This window comes from Heptranchias perlo, chromosome 10, assembly GCF_035084215.1.
Source record: "Heptranchias perlo isolate sHepPer1 chromosome 10, sHepPer1.hap1, whole genome shotgun sequence".
NCBI lineage: Eukaryota > Metazoa > Chordata > Chondrichthyes > Hexanchiformes > Hexanchidae > Heptranchias > Heptranchias perlo.
The window spans coordinates 11,517,240-11,541,585 of NC_090334.1; the positions used below are offsets into that span (position 1 = coordinate 11,517,240).

Here is a 24,346-nt window from a genome sequence, read left to right on the forward strand (position 1 = left end):
CCTTCTATAATCCAGGGAATACAAGTCTAGTTTATGCAATTTCTTCTCATAATCTAATCCTTGGAGCCCTGGTAACATTCTGATGAATCTGCACTGTACTCCATCCAAGGCCAATGTATCCTTCCTAAGGTGCGGTGCCCAGAACTGTACTCAGTACTCCAGATGTGGTCTAATCACTCAAAGAGTTGAGACTGCGTTTGTTAGCTTCTGTCTGTACCCTACTTCACCCATTCTCTGCATCTGGGCTCCTTGGAGGTGAGTGTTCAATTGTATGGAGGAAAAGCTAGTCAATGGGTTGAGAGTTGACAACAAAGTTTATATTAAAATTCCATTAAGGTAGTTTGTACCTAGATTACATATTAAAGATTACCGGATCCTTACAGAATGTTGGCAGTCTGGGCAACAGACGGTACCTTTCAGATTGTTGTTTTATTTCCATCAAGAACCACAAAGGAGACTGGCATCATCAACCCAAGGATTTGCAATCTGAACACTTCCTACAGAAGCAGGAGCGCACAATTTCCTTGAAGTACCATTGATTTCTCCTCAGTTGAAGGTTGATCTAATACCAGTTCCATAACCATTGATGTGCTGGCCTGTGCTCCAAGGTCAGCCATTGACAGTTTCAGGGCAAGTGGTGGACATCTGTATCTAACCCAGTGTTTCTAACAAAGACCATTCCTTTGATCAACTTTATGATCTGAATTCAATTCAATATTGCAAGATCTACCTGGGGCGGTGGTGAAGGAAGAGAAACAAGACAACTGAAGGCTTTGATCAACCTAACATCAGCTGATTTTTCAATCAAAATATATGTCCAAGTACTCTAGGTCAAGAGTGGGTGGGGGGTGATGAGAAGGAATCAGAGCACAAGATAAATTACAAAGAACGAGGAAGACCATACAAGAGTAGGTAATCTGACATTCTTCCTAATCCATTCATCCTCCGCTATGAATTACAAAGAAACACAAACAACAGAATTTGGGTAACTGAGGTCAGCTTGGAGCTGAAGTAGTGTTTCAGAGCAGTGTGGTTGGTTATGATCTTCAAAGAGCAAAGATTTTACAAAATGAAAAAATGAACTACTAAAGAAACATCAACATAAGCTTTACAGGGTAAACCTTACGAGGCATGGCGCCTAGTTGGGAGCCTCTTTCGATGGGAGCACATGTTGCAGAACCGGCCCTATAGTGTTAAATGACCTATATGCGACCGTGCTACTACAGAGTGAGGCGTAACAGTGGGAGCCTAGCCTTACAAAATTTACAACGACATACCGCAGTATCTTGAGGGAGGGTTTGGGAAGGACTGAAGACTGCACGGCCACATGGGCTACTGCATTACACTAAACTCAGAGAGTATCCCAGTAGATTCTGTCTTATTCGGATAATGGTTTATCCCTCTGTGCGTGGAAGTCAAATGAAAGCTTTTTTTAAACCCAAAAGTAATTAAAGATAATTACTTCCCATTCCTCCAGTGTGGTTTAGCCCTTAATCTTCCTTCAAGTTAAACACCATCCTACCTGCTTTCGATGATCCTAATGAAAAGGAGCCAGAGGATAGGCCCACTTTTTGCCCACTATCCCCAGTTTGTACGCACAACTAAAAGTGGTTATATACCTTTTTTTTCCCCCACCATACTGCAAATCTGTCAGTTGTGGGATAAATTAGTTATCCAACTGTTCTTCACAGTGTATCCACACTTTATACCCAGTGGATCCAAATTTCACCACTAAAAATCAGTACACTGGTAGGCTGTGAGGCAACCCATGTATTAGGAAAAGTGACGAGATTACTCAGGTAGAGCATAACCTATATGGTTTCATACTGAGAGGCCAGCTATTATGTTGCAGATCAAATGACAGCACTCACCATTTTCTCAACATCAATTTCCTCTGCATCGCTTAGAATCTCACCATCCTCCATGTCACTCTGAAGATCAGTATCTTTATCCGATTCCAGAGTGTTTGCATATTCCAGTAGATCTTCACCATCAAGCTCCATAAGTTCCTCATTCCCTGAATCTTTTTGGATCTCCTCCCCTTTAAAGGAAGCATCAGAAGTATTTGCTCCACCATTTACTTCTGTCACTATCTCCATCTTCTCATCTGACACCCATTCTTTCTCCTCCTCAGTGGGCCTATCCTCTGGCTCCTTTTCAACCACTTCATGATTAGATTCCGGAGTATCTTTTTCAGCAGCCCTTTCTTTTCCAGTTCCTGCAGTATCCTCCTGCAAAGAATTTACACACTCACTTTTTTCTACAGCCTGCTTTTCACTGGTGTATGAATGGTCAGCTAGCTCTGCTGGGGTAGGTTTTTCTAGTGCAGTTTTCTGGCCCAAAGAATCATCTTCCAACTCATCATCCACCTCACTGAGGGATGGAGTGGAAGGAGCTGCATCACATGTGCCTCCCAGTTTAACTTCTGGCAATGGGTCAGCACTTACATGGTCCTCTTCTGGTGCACCTTCAGACACTGTTGTCTCCACCAGCTCAGAGTCTGCAACGTGAATCTCCTCTAGCCCAGAGTCAATCAACTGCTCTTGTGACATGTTACTGCTGTCCTGGTTGGCAGTCTTCTCTTCCGTACTATTCTTCTCACTGCCTGCTTTATCAGCTAAGGGCACACCAGGTGGAGGACTTGCAAACCTCAGCGGGCCCCCAGTGGTTATGATGGTGTTTGGTAAAAGTTTCTGCCCTGGAGGTAACTGCAGCAAAGCAAAACCCCCCGGCTGCAGGGGAACCAGACTGCTTGCACTGATAGGCTGACCGACTGTATTAACAGTTATGAACTTCGGCCGCGGTGTGGTCATAGTGGGAACCGCCGACCCCAGAGGAGAAATGGATGTGGAAGCAGAGGACCCCTTTAGCGCAACAGTGCCGGCTTTTGCAGCAGGAGTAGTACGTGGCCTTCCTCTTTGTGGTATTATCCCATGTTGGACGATATGAGGTGGAGTGCCGTTGCTGGGAACAGGAGCTGTAGAACAAGCTTTCGTAGGTGTAGGGAAGCGGATTCCACTTGTGGATCCTGGAGTGTGGATAGAAAAAGAAAATATTAGATTAAATATTTCAAGATTTGTACACTGGAAATAAATTAGAATTAGCGCAGGCCAATTACATATTGTTACGAATCCGGGTCTTGTGCAGATATCTTCTCGGGCTGTATTCACTGGTGCAGTAGTGAGACCCAGAAGTAACAATGAAATTCCCAAGCAGCACAACAATATTTTCATCTGTGTGCTCAGTACATGATTTTTTTAGAACCTACCAAGCTAGGCTATACTTTCATATGGTGGAGGATGCAAAATAAATCAATTTTGATGAGAATTTAGCAAATATTAATTCATGGTAAATTTAAATACTTAAATATAGCAAAATTTGACAGCAAAAATCTTATTTACATTATAATATGGGCACCATGGTGATGAATAGTGAATTACCAGGTTTATGCCACACACAAAGATCATCAGAATATTCTCCTGCCATCCAAGATCTTCCTCATTCAGAAAATAAACAGTGCATCCTCTACAGGACACAAATTTACAGGACTGAAAAAGATCATTTTGGTTCACCTGGCTAGCCACAGGATTCAAAAACAGAATACACAATTCACTACCGAAATTACTCAACCGATTTTCTCATCAAATGCCGTGTAATTCCCTTTTAGAATTACTGATGTTATCAGTCTCCATTGCCTCTCTTGCCATTACTCCAGTTGGGGATGAACCAATGCTTTGTAGACGCTCAGGACCACATCCAGTAATTTGTGTTCTTTATGTATAAACTAACATCACTAAGCTTCTAGTTCCAATTTGAATGATACCTGGGGTAAAAGGGTTAAATTATGAAGACAGGTTGCATACCTTTGAGCTTAGAGGATTAAAGGGTGATCTAATTGAGGTGTTTAAGATGATTAATGGATTTGATAGGAAATAGTTTCTCTCCATCTACCCTCTGATGGGAAGAGTCCAGAACAAGGACGCATAACCTTAAAATTAGAGCTCGGCCATTCAGGGGTGATGTCAGGAAGCATTTCTTCACACGAAGGGTAGTGGAAATCTGGAACTCTCCCCCAAAATGCTGTTGAGGATAGGTCAATTGAAAATTACAAAACTGAGATTGATAAGATTTTTGTTAGGCAAGGGTATTGTTACAGGCAGGTAGATGGAGTTAAGATGTAGATCAGCCATGATCTAATTGAATGGCAGAACAGGCTCAAGGGGCTAAATGTCCTACTTCTGTTCCTATGGTCTCATACTTATTGTTGACAATAGATTTGGCCATTTCTCAGCCCAAGTTCCTAATCTATATAGATGCTTCTGCACCTGATCAGCCTGCTCTTCATTGTTTGCAATTCCCACCAATATGTCATTGGTAAATTTTGACATTTTCATCTTTATCCCCACATCCAAATCATTGACATTGATTGTGCATATAAAAAGGTCCCAACACCGATCCATGAGGCACCCTGAGGTTGGTCACTTTCCGCTATTCCAACGCAGCTCCACGTACAACCATTCCGTCTCCTTTGATGCAGCCAAAAAACAATTCTAACAGGTTATGTCGAGCATGGTCTTCTCCCTAAAAAGCCATGCTGAGTCGTCCTGATGATTTCATAATTCTAGGTGTTTTACAATACCCTTCTTTGGGGTAGCCTCTAGCATTTTAACCAAAATAGATGTCAGGCTCATCAGCTTGTCATTTCTAGAGCAGTCCTTTTGTTTTTTTAAAAAAAAGTGCTAAGAAAGAATAGCTATGGTGAGCCTCACTGCCAGACTCCTTCACAGTAGTTAGTTTGTCCTGCATCAAGCAGGATGGTGGTCACATTTCACAATCAGTTCACTCCTCTTCGCACAAAAAAAAAACTTCAGAAAGTCTGCTTAGAGATTCAACGCCAGAACTCACCTGGATTACGAACAGCAAGAGTGACCATTTGGTGGAGATTCGGTCGACACCCAGGACCAGAATTTGGCAACGGCACAAGTTGGATGATCTGGCCATTTGGGTGGCGGAAGAGGTTCCCACCTGGACATCTGAGGGGCTGCAGTATCATCTTCTGTCCAGGTGTCAGCTGCAGGTTCTGAACAGGCCGGACAGAAGGAGTCCCAGACTGCATCGGGATCAAAAGCAGTCGTGGTCCTTCGGTTTTCATAGCTTTAGACAAATCAGGTGGAGCAGAGTTGGCAGCTTCAGGCTGTCCAGGTATCCCTGCCACAACAAAAAGCATTAGGAATACATCAATTACTGCGACTCACTTACTGTCAATCTGCTTAGTTAGGTTATTATCTTTTAACCCTAAAAAAGTGTTTTAAATAATGCAACACTGCTGTTTGCATTCAGTGCAAAAGGAAGAATCAGCTCTGGGGTGAGGTACCAGGGAGCTGTCAGCATCTGTGGAACCATTACCCCAGCGACAGTCAGAGTCTTCAGGGTAGGAAGGAGAAAAAAAAAATTGGGACAGGGGAAAGCAGGAGAGGAGCAAAGAAACGTGCCTTTAATGGTGGACTTTATGAACAAAATAAAATTACTACAGGACTACTATTTCAAAAGGCACCTGAACTACACAGCTTCAAAATAGCTTTATAGGTGGTGTACCTTTCTTGACAAATCAACTTGAGTTTTTGAGGATATAACTGAATGAATTGACATGGGGATCTCATTAAATTGAATACATCTCGGAGCCTAAACTCCTTGACCCCACTCCATCAGCTGGAGTGCGGTGGAGCAGGCGACGGTGACCTCTACTCCTGGCCCTGCCAGAGTATCCGGGGTCAAGTGATTTAAATATCTTTGGCAGGCGTCTGCACCAGTATGACTAGGGTGTGGTGGGAAGGAAATGGGGCATTGGCAGTCGCTCGCTGCTCAGTCACCACTCTGTTACTAGCTGTTTTCTGCGACGTGCCCAATCGCACCCCTCCCCCATAAGGAAAGCCAATATCACTGACAGTTATCAGTGATGTCTCGGTCAGGACCCCCAGGTGGACCCCATTCCGCCGCTGCACCGACCTGTGCGTTGGGTTCACTCAGCCCCCAGGTCGCTGAATGGCAGGAAGATCGGGGTTAAGGAAATTCCCACCTACGTTGCCATTGTTTGGGGTGAATGGAAGCTGCGCCTATGCCATGCCTGTGAGAATTAGGAAACAGTGGGATTCTGAGCAACAACCCGTTGTTTCTAGGTCCTGACAAAATTTCTGCCTCTATCAGGCCCTTCTGCCCAACTTGCACCCCAGATCCACCATTGAGGCTGAGATTTTCGGCCTACTAAAAAGAAAAAAAGACTTGCATTTATATCGTGCCTTTTACGATCTCAGGACATCCCAAAGCACTTCACAGCCAATGGAGCACTTTTAAAGTGTAGTCACTATTGTAATGTAGGGAAACGTGGCAGCCAATTTGCACACAGCAAGGTCTCACAAACAGCAATGTGATAATGATCAGATAATCTGTTTTAGTGATGTTCGTTGAGGGATAAATATTGGCCAGAACTCCGGGGAGAACTGGTCTTCTTCGAAATAGTGCTGTGGGATCATTTACATCCACCTGAGGGGGAAAACGGGGCCTTGGTTTAACTTCTCATCCGAAAGACAGTACCTCCAACATTGCAGCACTCCCTCAGTACTGCACTGAAGTGCCAAGGCTCTAGAATGGGGCTTAAACACACAACCTTCCGAGTCAGAGGCGAGTGTGCTACCCGCTGAGTCACGTCTGACACTAGACTTTAGCAAAGCTTTTAACACAGTACCACATAGGAGATTGTTTATTTTTTTACCCTTGAAACATTTGCCTGAGGAAGGAGGAAATCTCCGAAAGCTTGTGAATTTAAAATAAAATTGCTGGACTATAACTTGGTGTTGTAAAATTGTTTACAATTGTCAACCCCAGTCCATCACCGGCATCTCCACATCATACAATAGGAGTGTCTAAGCTTTTTTAATCATGTGCCACTTAGATGCACACTATGGATGTGCAGGCCACACCAAGTTTAAATCAATGTTCCCATTAACTTATATTATCTCAAGTTGATGATGCCAATGTGATCTTGGTGCGCTAAATTAGGATTTATCCACCACTGCTAAGAATAACCCTTTCTAAATCTCTAGGCCCACAACAGATTAAGCCGTTGAATAAGAAATATACTCTGTGGCCCAGATTGCCAGAGGTCAAATCCACATGTGGCCCACTGGCCATATTTTAGAGATCCCTAATTTACAAGGTAGAAAGGCACAGAATGGGGAGGAACTTGTAAAATGATTAAGTAACTAGCTGAGTCAGAGGATGCAGAGAGTTAAAGAGAGTGGCATCGACATGGAAAGAGGTGATTAGCAGTACTGCAGGGATCTGTTCGGGGACTACTATTGTTTTCAATATACATTAAATGATTTGGAGTAAGGACAGTGACAAAGCTCTCCAAGGTTGCCAATGATGCAAATTGGTGGGGGGGGGGGGGGGTGATGTAGAGGAAAGGAACTGCAACTGGTAGGGCATAAACAGAGCAATTACAGATTGATCTGGGCAGGTCACAACATTAGGCCAAAAAGTAGAAATGTAGTTTAAAAGAGAAAACCACATTGTGAAACTGAGGGGGGAGGAAATAAACAATGAGAGTACAAAATAAATGGGAAGTTTACAGGAAAATACAGAGGATGGGTTGGGGGCGGGGGGGAGGGAGTATTAATGGAAAACATCCTTAAACCATCAGCACAATGTAGAAAGATGGTGAAAAGGGAAATAGATTCTTGGGACATATAGATCAAAGGATAGAACACGAGTCCCAGCAAGTGATAAATAGTTTGCAGAAAGTACTAATACATCCTCACCTTGAGTATCATGCAGTTCTAGGCACCGTACCACAGAGGGGAAGAGACATCCTGACCTTGGAGGGAGTACAAAGAAGGGTAACTAAGTTCATATATGGGACTGGATACCTAAGCTATGAAAAAAGACTAAGAGTACAAGGGCTGTTTACATTGGGAAAAGGCAGCTTAGAAGTGATCTCATTGAGGTATTTAAGATCCTAAAGATAACAGGCAAACTGAAACACATGGAACAGCCTAGATAGAGCGACAGTACAAGCAGAGAATGTTATAAATTTCAGGAGAGTCTTTGTAGACTGGCTGTCGAAGGATATGAGAGATAAAGTAAAGCAAGAAAATGGCAACTTTTCAGGTTGGCCCAATAGCTGAAGATGGTCTTTCCCAGTCCTGCACAGCCCAACATTCTTAAGGACATATTGGGGGGTGGGGACGTCAGTTAAGTACATCTAGTGATTAATTATGGTCTCAGAATTTGGAGTTGGGGAATCAGGGAAGAATTCCCCAAGTTTTTCCTGAATGTGAATGCAGGTTTTTTTTTATTGCCTCCTCAATAGGAGTTAGCTTTATTAGCAACTGAGAAGATAAGGTGCAATCCAATGCACTGCCATCCTTTGCCCTTTTTCCCCACAATCTCGTCTCTTCCACTGTTCCTCTGGCTCAAATAGTGGGTGCATTTTAGCCTTAACTACAAGTTCAAACTGCAAGTTTAAAGTTACCTCTGCTTTTTAGACTACGCTATTCCACAGGTCTACACTGCAAGACTCAGCTGTTGTGACTCTGATCTGCTATTCAATTGCTCAAGTTTTAAGGTAACTTTGTCTAGCCTACATCCCCCACCGCTGCTGTTACCTGCTGAGCTTATGACTGTCCAACTGGTTTTACAGCTTTATTTTGTTACAGTGTGGCTCCTGGCCAGAAATTCACTCTGCGGGGCCGTAGTCCATTTCTCCCCTGCTTCTGGATGTTATAGTGACCTCCAACACTGCCACCGTTTTTCTGCCCAGTGATCGATTCTGCACACCTCCTGGCTCTTCATTCCCACGGAAATACCTCCAGCAGTGCATTCTCCAATACTCTACCCTTCAAATAGCTTCTGGACTCACTCGCCCTCCACAACTGTCTGCGAACCTGGACATCAGTTCGTCGATGCTCCAAGCTGATGCCACCCTGCCTACGTCAACTTTATCCCAGCATTCAACTTTATTCCACCTTTTATCTTTTCTTTTTACCCCTTCTAGACCCCGTTTTCTTGTCGTCATGCCTCCTTTCATTTCTCCCCTCTCATGTACTCTGCCCCCTCCAAATCCCTACCCCAACCCTTCTGCATTCCTTGACCTTCCTACCCTCCTGCTCCCCTCCCAGGCTTGACTCTCTGAAGATAAGCCTACAGCTTCCCTCTGTGCCTCTCTTCGCATCTTCCGAAGGGCCCATCGAGGCACATGTCGCTGCCTCCTTACGAGCAGCAACCCCAACTGCCCCAACCTACAATCTCACTGACTTTCCTGCCCAGCGCGCCTGCTGGGGGTTAATCTTGCCAATCTCCTTCCCATCCCACTCACCCCTCCCAGCACTGACCCTGTGGATTCTGCCAGATCAGCCATCACCGCCCCTCTCCGCATCTCCCTCCAGAATGTCTGTTCACTTGTGAACAAGGCCCTTGTCATCCAAGAGCTTATTGTGGATGATTGCATTGACATCATGGCCTTGATGAAAACCTGGCTGATGGATGTTGATACCTACCCCCTTAAATGAAGACTTCCCACCTGGTTATAACTTTCACCACTTGCCCCGTCCAGACTGCCACGGTGGCGGTGAAGACCGTATCACCAAATCACTTTGATCTGTCCCCCTACTCCTCTGGCACCTTCTCTTCCTTTGAGTATTTCACTTTGTTCCACCCCTCTCGCCTCTCCTTTAAAATCCTTGTTCTCTACCGCCCACCCAAGTACCATGCCAAGTTTCTCACCGAGATATCTTCACTGCTTTCCTCTCTCAGTCTCTGCACCAAGTAACTTCTCATCCTTAATGATTTCAATCTCCATCGCAACTCATCATGCTCCCTCCTGAGTTCACTGCCCTCCTATCCTCCTTTAATCTCTCCCTCCGTATACGCTCTCCTACCCATATTCACAGCCATCCTCTCGACAGTGCCATCTCACGTGGCCTCTCTATCCCATCCTGTCAATCATGGATAAGGTCGTCTCCGATCACTTCCTTGTATCCCTCTGCACCCACATTCCCCTTCTCCCTCCCAACCAGACTTCCTTTTGTGTTCGCCCCTGGAAAAAACTAAGTCACTTACAATTGCATTTCCAAATTCCCAATTGTCTAGCCTTTGGCCCTCCATTCACCACATTTCTGCTCAATCACACCCTCACCTCCGCCTTTGATGCCCTTGTCCCCCTTAAAACCATTACTCTCTCATATCCTGCTCGTTCCTCCTGGTATGGCCATTATCACTGCTCCCTTAAGTCCAAGGGTGGCAGACTTGAACATTAATGGCAGACAACTGTTTTAGCCATTGTCAGATCTGGCTGGATCACAAACCACGATGGGGTGCTGCTCTCCTCTGCCAAAACTGCTCACTATTCCAGGATCATCCTGCCGCTTCCCTCTCTTCCCCTAGCCCACCAAGCCTACGGTGCCCCCCTTGCGCTGAACTCACATCTTTCTCTAGTTTCTCTCCTATCTCCCCATATGTCCTCTCTGAGCTCATCTTGACCATGAGAGCCTCCTCATGCTCCCTTGACCCTATTCCCACTAAACTGCTGACCACCCAACTTCACTTCCTGGCACCCATGTTAGCTGATATTATTAACGATTCCTCTCCTCAGGTACTGTCCCCCTCCCCTTCAAATCTGCAGTCATCACCTCCCTCCTCAAAAATCCCACCCGTGACCCTTCTGTCCCTGCAAACTACCATTTCATCTCCAACCTTCCTTTCCTCTCCAAAGTCCTTGAACGTGCTTTCGCCACCCAAATCCGTGCCCATCTCTCCCGCAACTCCATGTTTGAATCCTTCCAAATAGGTTTCCGCCCCTGCCACAGTACTGAACGGCCCTTATCGAAGTCACAAATGACATCCTATGTGACTGTGACGATGGTAAACATCCCTTCTCATTTATCTCAACCTGTCTGCAGCCTTTGACACAGTTAACCACACCATCCTCCTTCAACGCCTCTCCTCCGTCGTCCAGCTAGATGGGACTGCGCTCGCCTGGTTCCATTCTTGTCTATCCAGTCATAGCCAGAGAATCATCTGTAATGGCTTCTATTCCCATTCCCACATCATTACCTCTGGAGTCCAAGGATCTATCCTTGGCCCCCTCCTGTTTCTCATCTACATGCTGCCCCTCGGCAACATCATCCGAAAACACGTCAGATTCCACATGTATGCTGATGACACCCAGCTGCCTCACAACCACCTCTCTCTCTCATGTTACACTGCTTGTCCGACATCCAGTACTAGATGAGCAAAAATTTCCTCCAACTAAATATTGGAAAGACCGAAGCCATTGTCTTTGGCCCCTGCCGCAAACTCCGTTCCCTAGCCACCGACTCTCTCTCTCTCCCTGGCCACTGTCTGAGGCTGAACCAAACTGTTCGCAACCTTGGCGTCCAATGTGACCCTAAGATGAGCTTCTAACCACATATCTGCTTCATTACCAAGACCGCCTGCTTCCACCTCCGTAACATCATCTGCCTCTGCCTCAGCTCATCTGCTGCTGAAACCCCTATTCATGCCGTTGTTACTTCTAAACTGGACTATTCCAATGCTCTCCTGGCTGGCCTCCCATCTTCCACCCTCCTTAAATTTGAGTTCATTCAAAACTCTGCTGCCCGTATCCTAACTTGCACCAAGTCCCGTTCTCCCATCACCCCTGTGCTCGTTGACTTACCTTAGCTCCCAGTCCAGGTCCTCCACGATTTTTAAATTCTCATCCGCGTTTTCAAGTCCCTCCATGGCCTTGCCCCTCCCTATCTCTGTAACCTCCTCCATCCCTACAACCCTCCGAGATTTCTGTGCTCCTCCAATTCTGGCCTTTTGCGCATCCTCGATTTTAAATCGCTCCACTATTGGTGGCTGTGCCTTCAGCTGCCTAGGCCCTAAGCTCTGGAATTCCCTCCCTAAATTTCTCCGCCTCTCTACCTCTCTCTCCTCCTTTAAGATGCTCCTTAAAACCTACCTCTTTGATCAAGCTTTTGGTCACCTCTCCTAATATCACTGTACGTGGTTCAGCGTCAAATTTTGTTTGATAACACTCCTGTGAAGCGCTGTGGGAAGTTTTACCAATTTAAAGTTGCCATATAAATGCAAGTTGTTGTTGCACCATTGAGTGGATAGGGAGACCGTTCATGGGCCCAATTATATTTTCTCAGCCTCTTTTTCCCTCAATTAGTTTGCTATGTGACACACTTGACTTTCTGAAGGTGAGCACTTAATCCATCAGGAAGCACTGATCCTTTGAGCTTGACCACGTAAATGGTACAACATTCAGTTCAGGCAGGTTTTAAATATCCTCAACCGTTTTTGAAAACGAAATCAGATCATTGCAGAACTAGCTAAAATCCACACTTCAAAGCCAAGAAAGGCACAGCAATGTTGAGACTGCTGTTTCCTCAAGTTACCTCTCATTCGACCAACATAAACATGCCAGATATGAATAAGGAAAAGCTACAAGGAATGGATAACATGCTGAGGACACTTAAAAAGACACTTTCTCTCTACTCCTGCCCTGGCCTCTGCTGGCTTTGAATCTTACAGATAGTACGTGGACAGCAAACTAATCAAACGCCAACATTCACAATTGTATAACCATGTCAGTCCAATCGGAGCTTACCGGCAGTCTTGTTTGGTGTTGATGCTACTGACATAGTGGTCGTTGTTGAAGTAACTGTATTAGTTAAAGCAGCAGTGGTTGTGGTAGAGGTGCTGGGGGAGAGCACTTTAGTTAACATTGGCGTTGTCCTGACTCCTGAAGCACTTGCAGATATCACAGCAATTAGTGTTGTTGCTGTACTTTTTGCTGGAGTTTCGACTGCACTCGTAGATACAGCGCTCTCTTCTGAAAGTCCCTTTACTGCCGGCACTGCAGAGGAGTCAGTCCCTAATGCATCTGTAGTCTCTGAACTCTTTGATGGAGAAGAGGGCCCAGCTGAGGGGGAGGCACCTGTGGTTACTGCAATCATCGAAGCGCTCCTGGGTGACTGAGCAGCTGTAACAGGGACAGAGCCTGCGGCAGCTGCCGTAATCATCACTGTTGATAACGGAGAACTAGCTGTCGATGCAGGAGTGCTGACTGCTGGTAATGTGGACGCTGAAGTAGCACACTGCTGTCTGCTACACACTGGCTGCAATGAACTGAAGCAGGATGTTGTCTTTTGCAAAGCTCCAACTTTATTTATTAGAAGATGAGTGTAGTTATCAGGTGCAGTCTGAATCCCTGGAAAGAAGGAAGGTAGAGAAGAATTAAAATATACCCAGATAGTGATCAGTCATTTGTTTAAAGAGGCATGGAATGCTGACAGAAGGACAATAAAAAGCAATTCTATTAATGAGTAGGGTCTTTGGATTTCTCCTCCCCAATTTTCTCCCTTTCTCTCAAAATCGCTGATTCCAACTGGGGTATGGTTCATGAGTGCCAACCACCATCCAGTATGTCATCAAAATGTGAGAATCGAGACAGGTAAATACAGGTAGACTGTTTGAATGTGGGTACGTCAAAGCTGAGCCCATCATCCTCCAACATCCATACACATTCACTTTCCAGATTGGGCCACTAGTTAGCAATTAGTAGCAAGAACCAAAAAGCTTCTATATATTTAAGAGGAGGTCAACTCCACTCACCCCATAGCAAAATGACACTGTAGTGCCCCCAATCAAGACCAACCAACTCATCTCACACTGAGCGGCCCTATGAATCTGTGTGGTTCAGTGTCACACTAGGTCATTGAGGGAGTTGGCTTCTTGACATTAAGCATGTCTCTGCCACTAACCCAACTCTAGCACCGGTTTCATTAAATCACCTCCAACTGTCTTGGGTGGTTGTAGAGGGTTGTTTTTCAAACTGGAGGCCCGTGACCAGCCATGTGCCTCAGGGATCGGTGCTGGGTCCGCTGTTATTTGTTATTTATATTAATGATTTGGATGAGAATTTAGGAGGCATGGTTAGTAAGTTTGCAGATGACACCAAGATTGGTGGCATTGTGGACAGTGAAGAAGGTTATCTAGGATTGCAACGGGATCTTGATAAATTGGGCCAGTGGGCCGATGAATGGCAGATGGAGTTTAATTTGGATAAATGTGAGGTGATGCATTTTGGTAGATCAAATCGGGCCAGGACCTACTCCGTTAATGGTAGGGCGTTGGGGAGAGTTATAGAACAAAGAGATCTAGGAGTACAGGTTCATAGCTCCTTGAAAGTGGAGTCACAGGTGGATAGGGTGGTGAAGAAGGCATTCAGCATGCTTGGTTTCATTGGTCAGAACATTGAATACAGGAGTTGGGATGTCTTGTTGAAGTTGTACAAGACATTAGTTAGGCCACACTTGGAGTACTGTGTACAGTTCTGGTCACCCTATTATAGAAAGGATATTATTAAACTAGAAAGAGTGCAGAAAAGATTTACTAGGATGCTACCAGGACTTGATGGTTTGACTTATAGGGAGAGGTTGGATAGACAGACTTTTTTCCCTGGAGAGTAGGAGGTTTCGGGGTGATCTTATAGAAGTCTATAAAATAATGAGGGGCATAGATAAGGTAGATAGTCAAAATCTTTTCCCAAAGGTAGGGGAGTCTATTACGAGGGGGCATAGATTTAAGGTGAGAGGGGAGAGATACAAAAGTGTCCAGAGGGGCAATTTTTTCACTCAAAGGGTGGTGAGTGTCTGGAATGAGCTGCCAGAGGCAGTAGTAGAGGCGGGTACAATTTTGTCTTTTAAAAAGCATTTGGACAGTTACATGGGTAAGATGGGTATAGAGGGATATGGGCCAAGTGCAGGCAATTGGGACTAGCTTAGTGGTATAAACTGGGCGACATGGACATGTTGGGCCAAAGGGCCTGTTTCCATGTTGTAAACTTCTATGATTCTATGTCATACTGCTCTACACGATGCAATATAGTACAGGATTTTTAGCAAACTTTGTTAATTTCTCTCCCCAACTTATGGGTTAAACCAAAATGTGGCTAACAAACAAATGACCATCACAATTTGTTCTAAACGGTGTGGAACAAAAAAACGGCTGGAAAGGAGTAACATTCTGGATTGCATGTATGTTGATCCCTACATCAAGAACTCAGATCACCCTTGGCATGATGAGAGTTCTCACTCAAACCGACTCCGTTAACCTTTCTTTTTAACACACACCTTGATTTTTGGGTATTCTTCTTACCTGTGCCTTTTTTATCGAAAGTAGCATCACTGGTATCTTGTGAGGCTCTGCTGCCAGTGGGTCTGGTATGAGAAACCGAATGCTTCGAGGCAAAATGAGCTGAGGTCGAGGAGACAGCTGTACTTGAGGATGGCTTCTTGAGTTGTTCAGCTGACTTCACTTTCCCCGTGAGGGCAGCAATCAACCGATTGACTGTGTGGAGTGCTCCAACCTGTCCTAGCGTCAGCTTTGTCTCATCAAAGGCATTTCCACTGACCTAATCAAAAGAGATAATGACACAGAATGGAGACACATGGGAAAAAATTGATGACATCACTGACGGAGTCTCTGTCAACAGGACCCCGTCTATAAATCAACAACTACTTGCATTTATATAGCATCTTTAACATAGTAAAACGTCCCAAGGCACTTCACAGGAGCGTATCAAAAAAAATGACACTGAGCCACATAAGGAGATATTAGGACAGGTGACCAAAAGCTTGGTCAAAGAGGTAAGTTTTAAGGAGCGTCTTACAGGAGGAGAGAGGTAGAGAGGCGGAGGGGTTTAGGGAGGGAATTCCAGAGCTTAGGGCCTAGGCAGCTGAAGGCACAGCCGCCAATGGTGGAATGATTAAAATCAGGGATGCGCAAGAGGCCAGAACTGGAGGATCGTAGGGAACACGGAGAGTTGTAGGGCTGGAGGAGGTTACAGAGATAGGGAGGGGTGAGGCCATGGAGAGATGAAAGCAAGGATCAGAATTTTAAAATGAGGTGTTCCTGGACTGGGAGCCAATGTAGATCAGCGAGCACAGGGGTGATGGGTGAACGAGGCTTGGTGCAAGTTAGGATAGGGGCAGCAGAGTTTTGGATGAGCTCAAGTTTAGAGGCTGGAAAATGGGAGGCCAGCCAGGAGAGCAGTGAAATAGTCAAGTCTAGAGGTATCAAAGGCATGGATGAGGGTTTCAGCAGCAGATGAGCTGAGGCAGGGGTGGATTCGGGCAATGTTACAGAGGTGGAAGTAGGCGGTCTTGGTGATAGAGCGGGTATGTGGTCGGAAGCTCATCTCAGGGCCAATTAGGGCGCCAAGGTTGCGAATGGTCTGGTTCAGCCTCAGACAGTGGCCAGGGAGAGCGAGAGTGTCGGTGGCTAGGGTATGGAGTTTGTGGTGGGGACCGAAGACAATGGCTTCAGTCTTCCCAATATTTAGTAGGAGGAAGTGTTTGCTCATCCAGTACTGGAAGTCGGACAAGCTGTGTGACAAATCAGACAGTGGAGGAATCGAGAGAGGCGGTGGTGAGGTAGAGCTGGTTGTCATCAGCGTACATGTGGAACCTGGCGTGTTTTCTGATGAGGTTGCCAAGGTGCAGCATGTAGATGAGAAATAGAAGTGGCCGGGGGGGGGGGGGGGGGGGGCGCAAAGATGGATCCTTGGGGGACTCCAGAGATAATGGTGCAGGAGCAGGAAGAGAAGCCGTTGCAGGTGATTCTCTGGCTATGACTGGATAGATAAGATTAGAACCAGACGAGCGCAGTCCCACCCAGCTGGATGACGGATGGGAGGCGTTGGAGGAGGATGGTGTGGTCAACCGTGTCAAAGGTTGCAGATAGGTCGCGATGGATGAGAAGGGATAGATTACCATGGTCACAGTCGCAAAGGAAGTCATCTGTGACTTTGATACGGGTTGTTTCAGTACTGCGCCAGGGGCGGAAACCTGATTGGAGGGATTCAAACATGGAGTTGCGGGAAAGATGGGCATGGATTTGGGAGGTGACAACACGTTCAAGGATTTTGGACAGGAGGTTGGAGATTGGGTGGTAGTTTGCAAGGTCAGAGGGATCAAGGTTAGGTTTTTTGAGGGGGGGGGGGGGGGGGCGGGGGAGGGTGATGACGGCAGATTTGAACGGCATGGGTACAGTACCTGAGGAAAGGGAACAGTTAACAATATCAGCTAACATGGGGGCCAGGAAGGGAAGTTGGGTGGTCAGCAGTTTGGTGGGAATAGGGTCGAGGGATTAGGAGCTGGGTCTTACAGTCAAGGTGAGCTCTGAGAGGGCATGTGGGGAAATAAGAGAAACTAGAGAAAGATGAGAGTTCAGGGCTAGGGCTGGGGGGAAGCAACAGATGCAGCTGAACAGATGGTCTCAATCTTAGTGACAAAGTAGTCCAGGAGCTCCTCACACTTGTTGGAGGTGAGGGTGGAGGAAGCAGTGGAGAGGAGTTTAAGAAGGCAGTTTGTAATGGAGAAGAGAATCAAAAGGTTTAATATAATTGTATGCTCAACATTTAACTTGCATTTGTATTTTGTTTTATATAAATACTTTTAAACTGACAAACTCATCCACAGTCACTAAGTACATCAGCGTGAGGGATCACGAGCACTACATCATCTTCCCTTCCCTTCCACATACCTGGATCATGCCGCTTTTGCCAGAAGCAGAGGTTGTTGTAGCAGAGGCTGGCTTTGGCTTTCTAGCCACTGATGAGCCTGAATGAAAGATGGTTAGCCCCTTTCCCCCTGCCGTGTGGCTGGTAGGTGTTTGTAACTTCTCTTTTGGTGCAATCAGTCGTGTTTCTGTCACCTTGCGTCCAGAGAAGTTGGAGACCTTTTGAATGGACACTGTGCGAGCTGACATTTTGCCATCTCTTTCTCCATCGCTGGACTGGGTAATCTTCACTAAGGAGCTATAAATCGGTACACCTCCAGGTGAAAGGTCTTGGCCTTTTCCATGATAATTTGACATGATCTCAACAAGGAAGTTGCCAATGCATATTTTCTCTGAGGTTCCCTTATTGGCAGTATGCCTTGCGATAACTCCAAGGATATTGGCACGCTCTGTTTCCCAGTTACAATCTGAAATGATCTCAATCAGTTTGGGTATATTCTTGGACTCTGTTGGCATCTGTGGTTCTGCTGATTGAAGCTCTGCACTCTCTTTTTGTGGAGAGTCACAATGTACAGGCGAGTCAGTCTCCTCCTTCCTCTTCAATTTGTACATCTCAGCAGCATTTGGTGACATCGAACTGCTCTCGAAATCCTCCAATTTCTCAGAGTCCAGTACTAGACAAGCCAAAGAGAGTGATTGACTTTTAGAGTTTTGTATGATGAGGCCAGCCTCTGCAGAACATGTTAGATTACCTACCATAGAAATGGGGGGGGGGGGGAAAAGAAAAAAAAAAGAGATTTTAAACCTCCCCCATGTCAGACAGAAGATGGCTTGGAGGGGGGGGGGGGGGGGGGAGGGGGAGGAGAGAGACGAGTTCAATTGCTAAAAATGGGAAACCCGAACCCAACCTGTGGCGGGTTTGGAGGAGGCCAAGTAACCCGGTTTGGAGAGGCAGGACGGAGATTTTAATATTTAAGTGAGGCTCTGTTATTGATATTTTGGCAGCCATTTAAATTTTTACGGACGTAGGCCCGGTTTCCCAGGCAGCTAAAGGGTGACGGGAGCTGTTAGATCCAGCAGGTAAGTGCTTTTCCTTTTAACTGCTTGTGGGCCAGGAGAAGGAGTGCTTCCCCCTAGCCCCTCAAGCAAACCTGCCATGAACTTCCTGAACCCCCCCCCACCTCAGCGATAAGAACATAAGAAATAGGAGCGGGAGTAGGCCGTACGACCCCTCGAGCCTGCTCTGCCATTCAATAAGATCATGGCTGATCTTCTCCACTTTCCCACCCAATCCCCGTATCCTTTGATTCCTTTAGAGTCTAAAAACCTATCCATCTCAGCCTTGAATATACTCAACGACTGAGCATCCACAGTCCTCTCGGGTAGAGAATTTTGAAGATTCACCACCCTCCAAGTGAAGAAATTTCTCCTCATCTGAGTCCTAAATGGCCGACCCCTTATCTTGAGTCTATGCCCCCTACTTCTAGACTCTCCAGCCAGGGGAAACAGCCTCTTGGCATCTACCCTGTCAAGCCCTCTCAGAATCCTGTATGTTTCAATGAGATCATCTCTCATTCTTCTAAACTCCAGAGAATATAGGCCCATTCTATGAGACAACCCTCTCATCCCAGGAATCAATCTATTGAACCTTCACTGCACCGCCTCTAAGGCGAGCATAGCCTTCCTTAGGTAAGAGGCCAAAACTGCACACAGTACTCCAAGTGTGGTCTCACCAAAGCCCTATGCAATTGCAGCAAGGCTCTCCCTCCATCCTGCCCTCCTCACTGCCGCATTCCGAGCCCCCCCACCCCACAACCGAACCCCAATCCTCTCGATTGCTGGGGACCGTCCCCAGCATGCCCCGGCTGGCTTTCATGGCCGGCAGCGAGCCAGCCTCTCAATCTGGCCGGCTGACAGGCAGGAAATAGAAGTAAGTTTTAATGAGGTCCTGCCATTAAATTCATCTGGACCCCCGCTTCCTCCCCGCAAATATCAGGGCCATGGTCTCTCTCTTTTCAAAGTGGCGTCACTTCTCAGATACAAATGAACAACCAGAAACCACCAAGACACTGTTCCTTGAAAAGTCTGCTATCCTATGAACACATAATATTGTATGTTTTTGGTGGCTAGAGAAGGTTTTGTTCTAGTATCACACCTCAATTCTTTCCAAGGGGATGTCTGCAGTGAGACTAAGGCCTCGATATTAACCCAGCCACAACAGGCAGGAGGTGGTCGGGGGATTAAACCCTAAAAAACGGGGAACATGTCCCCACAGTGCAAGTGGGAGCCTGATTTCAATTTAACTGCTGCCGGCCAGGTTTCCCAGGGCTCGGGAAACCAGACAGTGAAAGGCAGGCGGGAGCTGCTGGTTCCACAAGGCAAGTGCTTTTTACAGCACTCCTTGTGGGCCAGGAAGAACAGGCGTGTCCCCCCCCCCCCTCCCAGCCCCTCAAGATAGCCTTCAGCCTCCCCTCTGCCGCGATCAGTCGACACCCATCCCCCTCCCGCCAGCCCCCAATTTGCAGCCTGCTCCACGATCCCCAGGGACTGTTCCCAAAGGTCCCCGGCTGCGGCCTCCTGCCGCTGGTATTCCCGTCTGGCAGCCTGTTAATTTGACCGGCTGCTAGGTGGGAAACGGAAGAAAAAAAAATTATGAGGTCCTGCCGTTAAAGTCGGCCGGATCTCCACGTCCCTGGCTTTGCCAGGTTTCCCCCGCACCCTCTCCGCAAATATCGGGGCCTAGTTTTCTTGTAATGGGACAAGAAATGTAAGAAGGAAGCACCAAGTCAGTGAGGGGACTGAGGGGGTGCATAGGGAAGGTGATGAGTACATGATATATGACTATTCAAAGAATGAAGCAGGCCCTACCTACAGCAGGTATTCTAATGTTCTTTTTTTGTTCAACTTCCATACAAAAAAAGTGAATTCTGCCAAAGAACTAGAGAAAACAGAGAAGGAAAGGTCCAATACTGAGGCCAGCTTCAACCAAAGTGCTTGCCACCTCAAGATGCCATGTTGCAAATGGTTATTCCAGGCGTGTCTTGTAAGCAAGAGCCTTGACAGTAATAGAAAACAAGCTATTTGTCCATGGAGAGCATCACAGCCAAGCCCAATCTTGTCCTCACTCAACAGCCACATACAGTTTCCAGAAGGAGTAACTGAATAGCGATCAAGACTGGGAACCTGGCTTATTTTGCTCTACCCAGCCAAAAGGGAGCTGGCGCCAATTGTAGCATAGCACAGACAAGCGATTGATCCTGGAACCTTCCTGACTGCGTGACTTCGTGCTACACCAGCTGGGGGCTTGACACATTGGGCCATGGGAAAATATTGTCTAAAGTTCTGATGAGATATGAACAGGAGTAGGCCATTCAGCCCCTCGTGCCTGCTCCGCCATTTGATAAGATCATGGCTGATCTGTGATCTAACTCCATATACCCGCCTTTGGCCCATATCCCTTAATCTCAGTACTTCCCAATTTAAATCTAAAAAGGGTACGGTAGTGTAGTGGTTATGTTACTGGACTAGTAATCCAGGGGCCTGGACTAATAATTTAGAAGAACACAAGTTCAAATCCCACCGTGGCAGTTTGAGAATTTGAACTCTGTTTTAAAAAGCTGGTATCATTAAAAGTGACTATGAAGCTGTCAGATAGTTGTAAAAACCCAACTGGTTCACTAATGTCCTCTAGGGAAGGAAACATGCTGTCCTTATCTGGCCTATGTGACTCCAGTCCCACACCAAGGTGGTTGACACTTAACTGCCCTCTGAAGCGACCTAGAAAGCCATTCAGTTGTATCAAGCCACTACCAGCGGTTCAGGAAGAAGGCCCACCACCATCTTCTCAGGGCAATTAGGGATGGGCAACGCCAAGAACGAATTTTTTAACATCTCGTATAATAGATGGCCGATCCATCAACAGAGACCACAAAAAGGATTTATATAGCACCTTATCATATCTCAGAAACTTCTCAAAGTACTTCATATATAATTAATTACTTTGAACTGCAGTCACTTTTTATTTAGACACTTAAGACTTGACGATCTACCGCAAGGTATGAGAATGCACCAAGTTTTTTCACAACAGCTATTTTGCATACAAGTTCACACAAACAATAAGATGAATGACCAGTAATCTATTTTTTTTTAATAAGTGGTGGTTGATGAGGGAAGAATAAAGAAGAGCAGGGTGTTCTCCCAGTGTCCTAGTCAACAAATAGTACCATGGGATCTTTAATATCCACCTGAATTCTGGAACAGGAACCTCAGTTTGATGTCTTCATCCAAAGGATGGCATCTGTGACAATGCAGAATTCCAGGAGCGCTGCACTAAAGTGTCAGCATGAATAGAAATAACACAAGCAACATAATAGTTTTGTAGGAGACACGTATAAGATTATACAAAATGCCTCAAACATAAGCTTGTGAGTAGCAAGATTTAGACAGAGGACTAGGGCAGCACACTGCATGGATTCAAATCCGGTCAAGACTAATAGATTGAAAGTCACCTGACCGTGAAAGCCCAATGAGTTTGGGGTGATCTTAACCTGGTTCCCAGTGAGTGTAGGTCCACTGTACAAAACTCCACAAAACTTGGCCATTTCACTCAGAAAAGATGTTGGGATGGCTTGGGTGTGAAATGGAGAAGCCATACTGGTACAGTAAACGGTGCTCTGCGGAGGTTGGATTTAATTGTTGTATATAATAAAAGGGAGCTTTACTTTGTTCTAACAACTTGTGTTCATATAGCGCCTTTAACATAGTAAAACATCCCAAGGCGCTTCACAGGAGCATTAACAGGCAAAATGTGACACCGAGCCACATAAGGAGCTATCAGGACAGGTGACCAAAAGCTTGGTCAAAAAGTAAGGTTTTAAGGAGCAACTTAAAGGAGGAGAGAGAGGTAGAACGACAGAGAGGTTTAAGGAGGAAATGCGAGAGCTTAGGGCCTAGGCAGCTGAAGGCACGGTGGGAGTGATAAAATTGCAGATGTGCAAGAGGCATTATTGTACATTGTGTGTGATTTTGTACAGGATAGCAAGAAGGGAGCTTCACTCTGCATAAAACCCCTGCTGTGCATTATATGGGATACTGGACGAGATGGCACGAAGGGACAAACAGGTCAAAGCTTTAAGTCTTGAACCTTAGCTGGCTGAAAAAAATGTTTTTGAATGAAATGGGTCCCAGCCTCAGAATAGAAGTGGGACCCTGAGGCAGGGTGAAAACAAAGTATTTAAAGGGATTTTTTTTAAAATTAGGAGAAAAGGTATAAGTTAATATATTCTATTCTAACTGGAAACAAAAGTAAAATTTAAATAAAATTAGAAGAGAAAAATGGGGAGAGGCATGAGCAGGAACAAAAAGGGACAATGGCACAAGTGTTTAATACCTGTTTTCTGTGTGTATTTTAGTAGTAAGCGGTCAATTTATATTACAGTAATAACCTCGCTACTGACAACCGAGCAGCTTTATTTACTAGTGCAATATATTAGGGTTTAAATGTCGTAGAGCATTAACTGAACACTTCAACTGGCCTTGGAAGCCTTCTGTGATGCCACAACTGTGTTTACAACAGAAGGAAGAAATCCTCACAAAGCTAACCTGGAACACTGATCAGCCTACAACCAAATCAAATCTTCATAATGAAATGTGCCAGATCCCCGAATGTGTTGTTACCTCCAAACTCCAAATCCATTTCCCCTTGCTAACCTCTGACAATCCATAAACTCCAACTTTTCCAAACTCTGCTGCGGGTATTCTGTTCCACGAAGTCCTACCACAGTCCTCTGTGACCTACACTGACTCCATATAGTTTTCTGTGGAGGATGATTGAATGATGAAGAATAGGGTTTTCCATATGTAAAAGATTCCAATTTACACCTTCACTAGTGGTCATTGCACATCAGCTCAGATACTGAATTCTGCCAATCCCATTCGGCTCTGCTAGCAGGCAATAATATGCTGTAAAGATCTGGAGCTTTAGAACAAAAACTTGCATTTATATAGCGCCTTTAACGTAATAAACGTCTCAAGGCACTTATTTGAACATATCAGACAAATGGGCATTTTAAAAAAATTCAAAAACATTTTAGATGAACCAAACAAGCATTTTAGTGCATCCTATGACTGAATAGAGGATTTGAAGCTACAGTGAAATTAGAGACACCTAAGGAACTTGCATCAGGTGTCCTTATTTTCAAAATGGTCATTATAGGTACAGTAAATTATTTGGAACTGTCAATACATGTCCCTTTGTATAGGTTTCACTGTAATTGAAACACTCAACCATCTACTCAATAACACATTCTGCAATGCTGACAGTGTCTGTAAATGTGCCATCAGTATATGGCTTTAACTGCCTCCCCCTACTCTGCAAATTACTCCAGCCCTGTGTGCTGGACTTCAGATCCTGGGCTGCCTTGTCTCCTTTTTTGCTCCACTTTCTGTAGCAGTAGCCTTCAGTCATTTTTGGCCTACACACTGCAGTCCTTTCCCTAATCTACCCTGCCTTATTACCTCTCTCTCCACCTTCAAAAGAGTACACAAAACCTACCTCTTAACCATGCCTTCAATCAGCTTCCCTAATTCTTCTCCTAATACATCATTTTTCGCCTCTGCAAAGCATCTGAGGACATTTACTACATTAAAGATGCAATATAAATTCACATTGTTCTTTAAAAGAATGACGTTCCCTTTTTAGAATTTTCACATCATCATCCTTAGTGAGGGCATTTAAAATCAAACAAATGTGCTAACACATCTCAACGCTAGTTGG

The 24,346-nt window shown here is 45.5% G+C and overlaps 1 protein-coding gene across 4 annotated transcripts in view; it reads right to left on the reverse strand.

Moving 5' to 3' along the window:
• mgaa (MAX dimerization protein MGA a) overlaps window positions 1–24,346 on the reverse strand; it is an 83,474-nt gene that overhangs the window by 13,919 nt on the left and 45,209 nt on the right. For all 4 annotated transcript variants that reach the window (XM_067991224.1, XM_067991223.1, XM_067991221.1 and 1 more), the window contains exons 13-17: window positions 17,596–18,245; window positions 15,208–15,463; window positions 12,656–13,258; window positions 4,906–5,208; window positions 1,872–3,028 (exon numbers count right to left, since the gene is read on the reverse strand). In XM_067991224.1, the coding sequence (XP_067847325.1) occupies window positions 1,872–3,028; window positions 4,906–5,208; window positions 12,656–13,258; window positions 15,208–15,463; window positions 17,596–18,245 (2,969 nt within the window). The remainder of the gene's footprint in view (window positions 1–1,871; window positions 3,029–4,905; window positions 5,209–12,655; window positions 13,259–15,207; window positions 15,464–17,595; window positions 18,246–24,346) is intronic.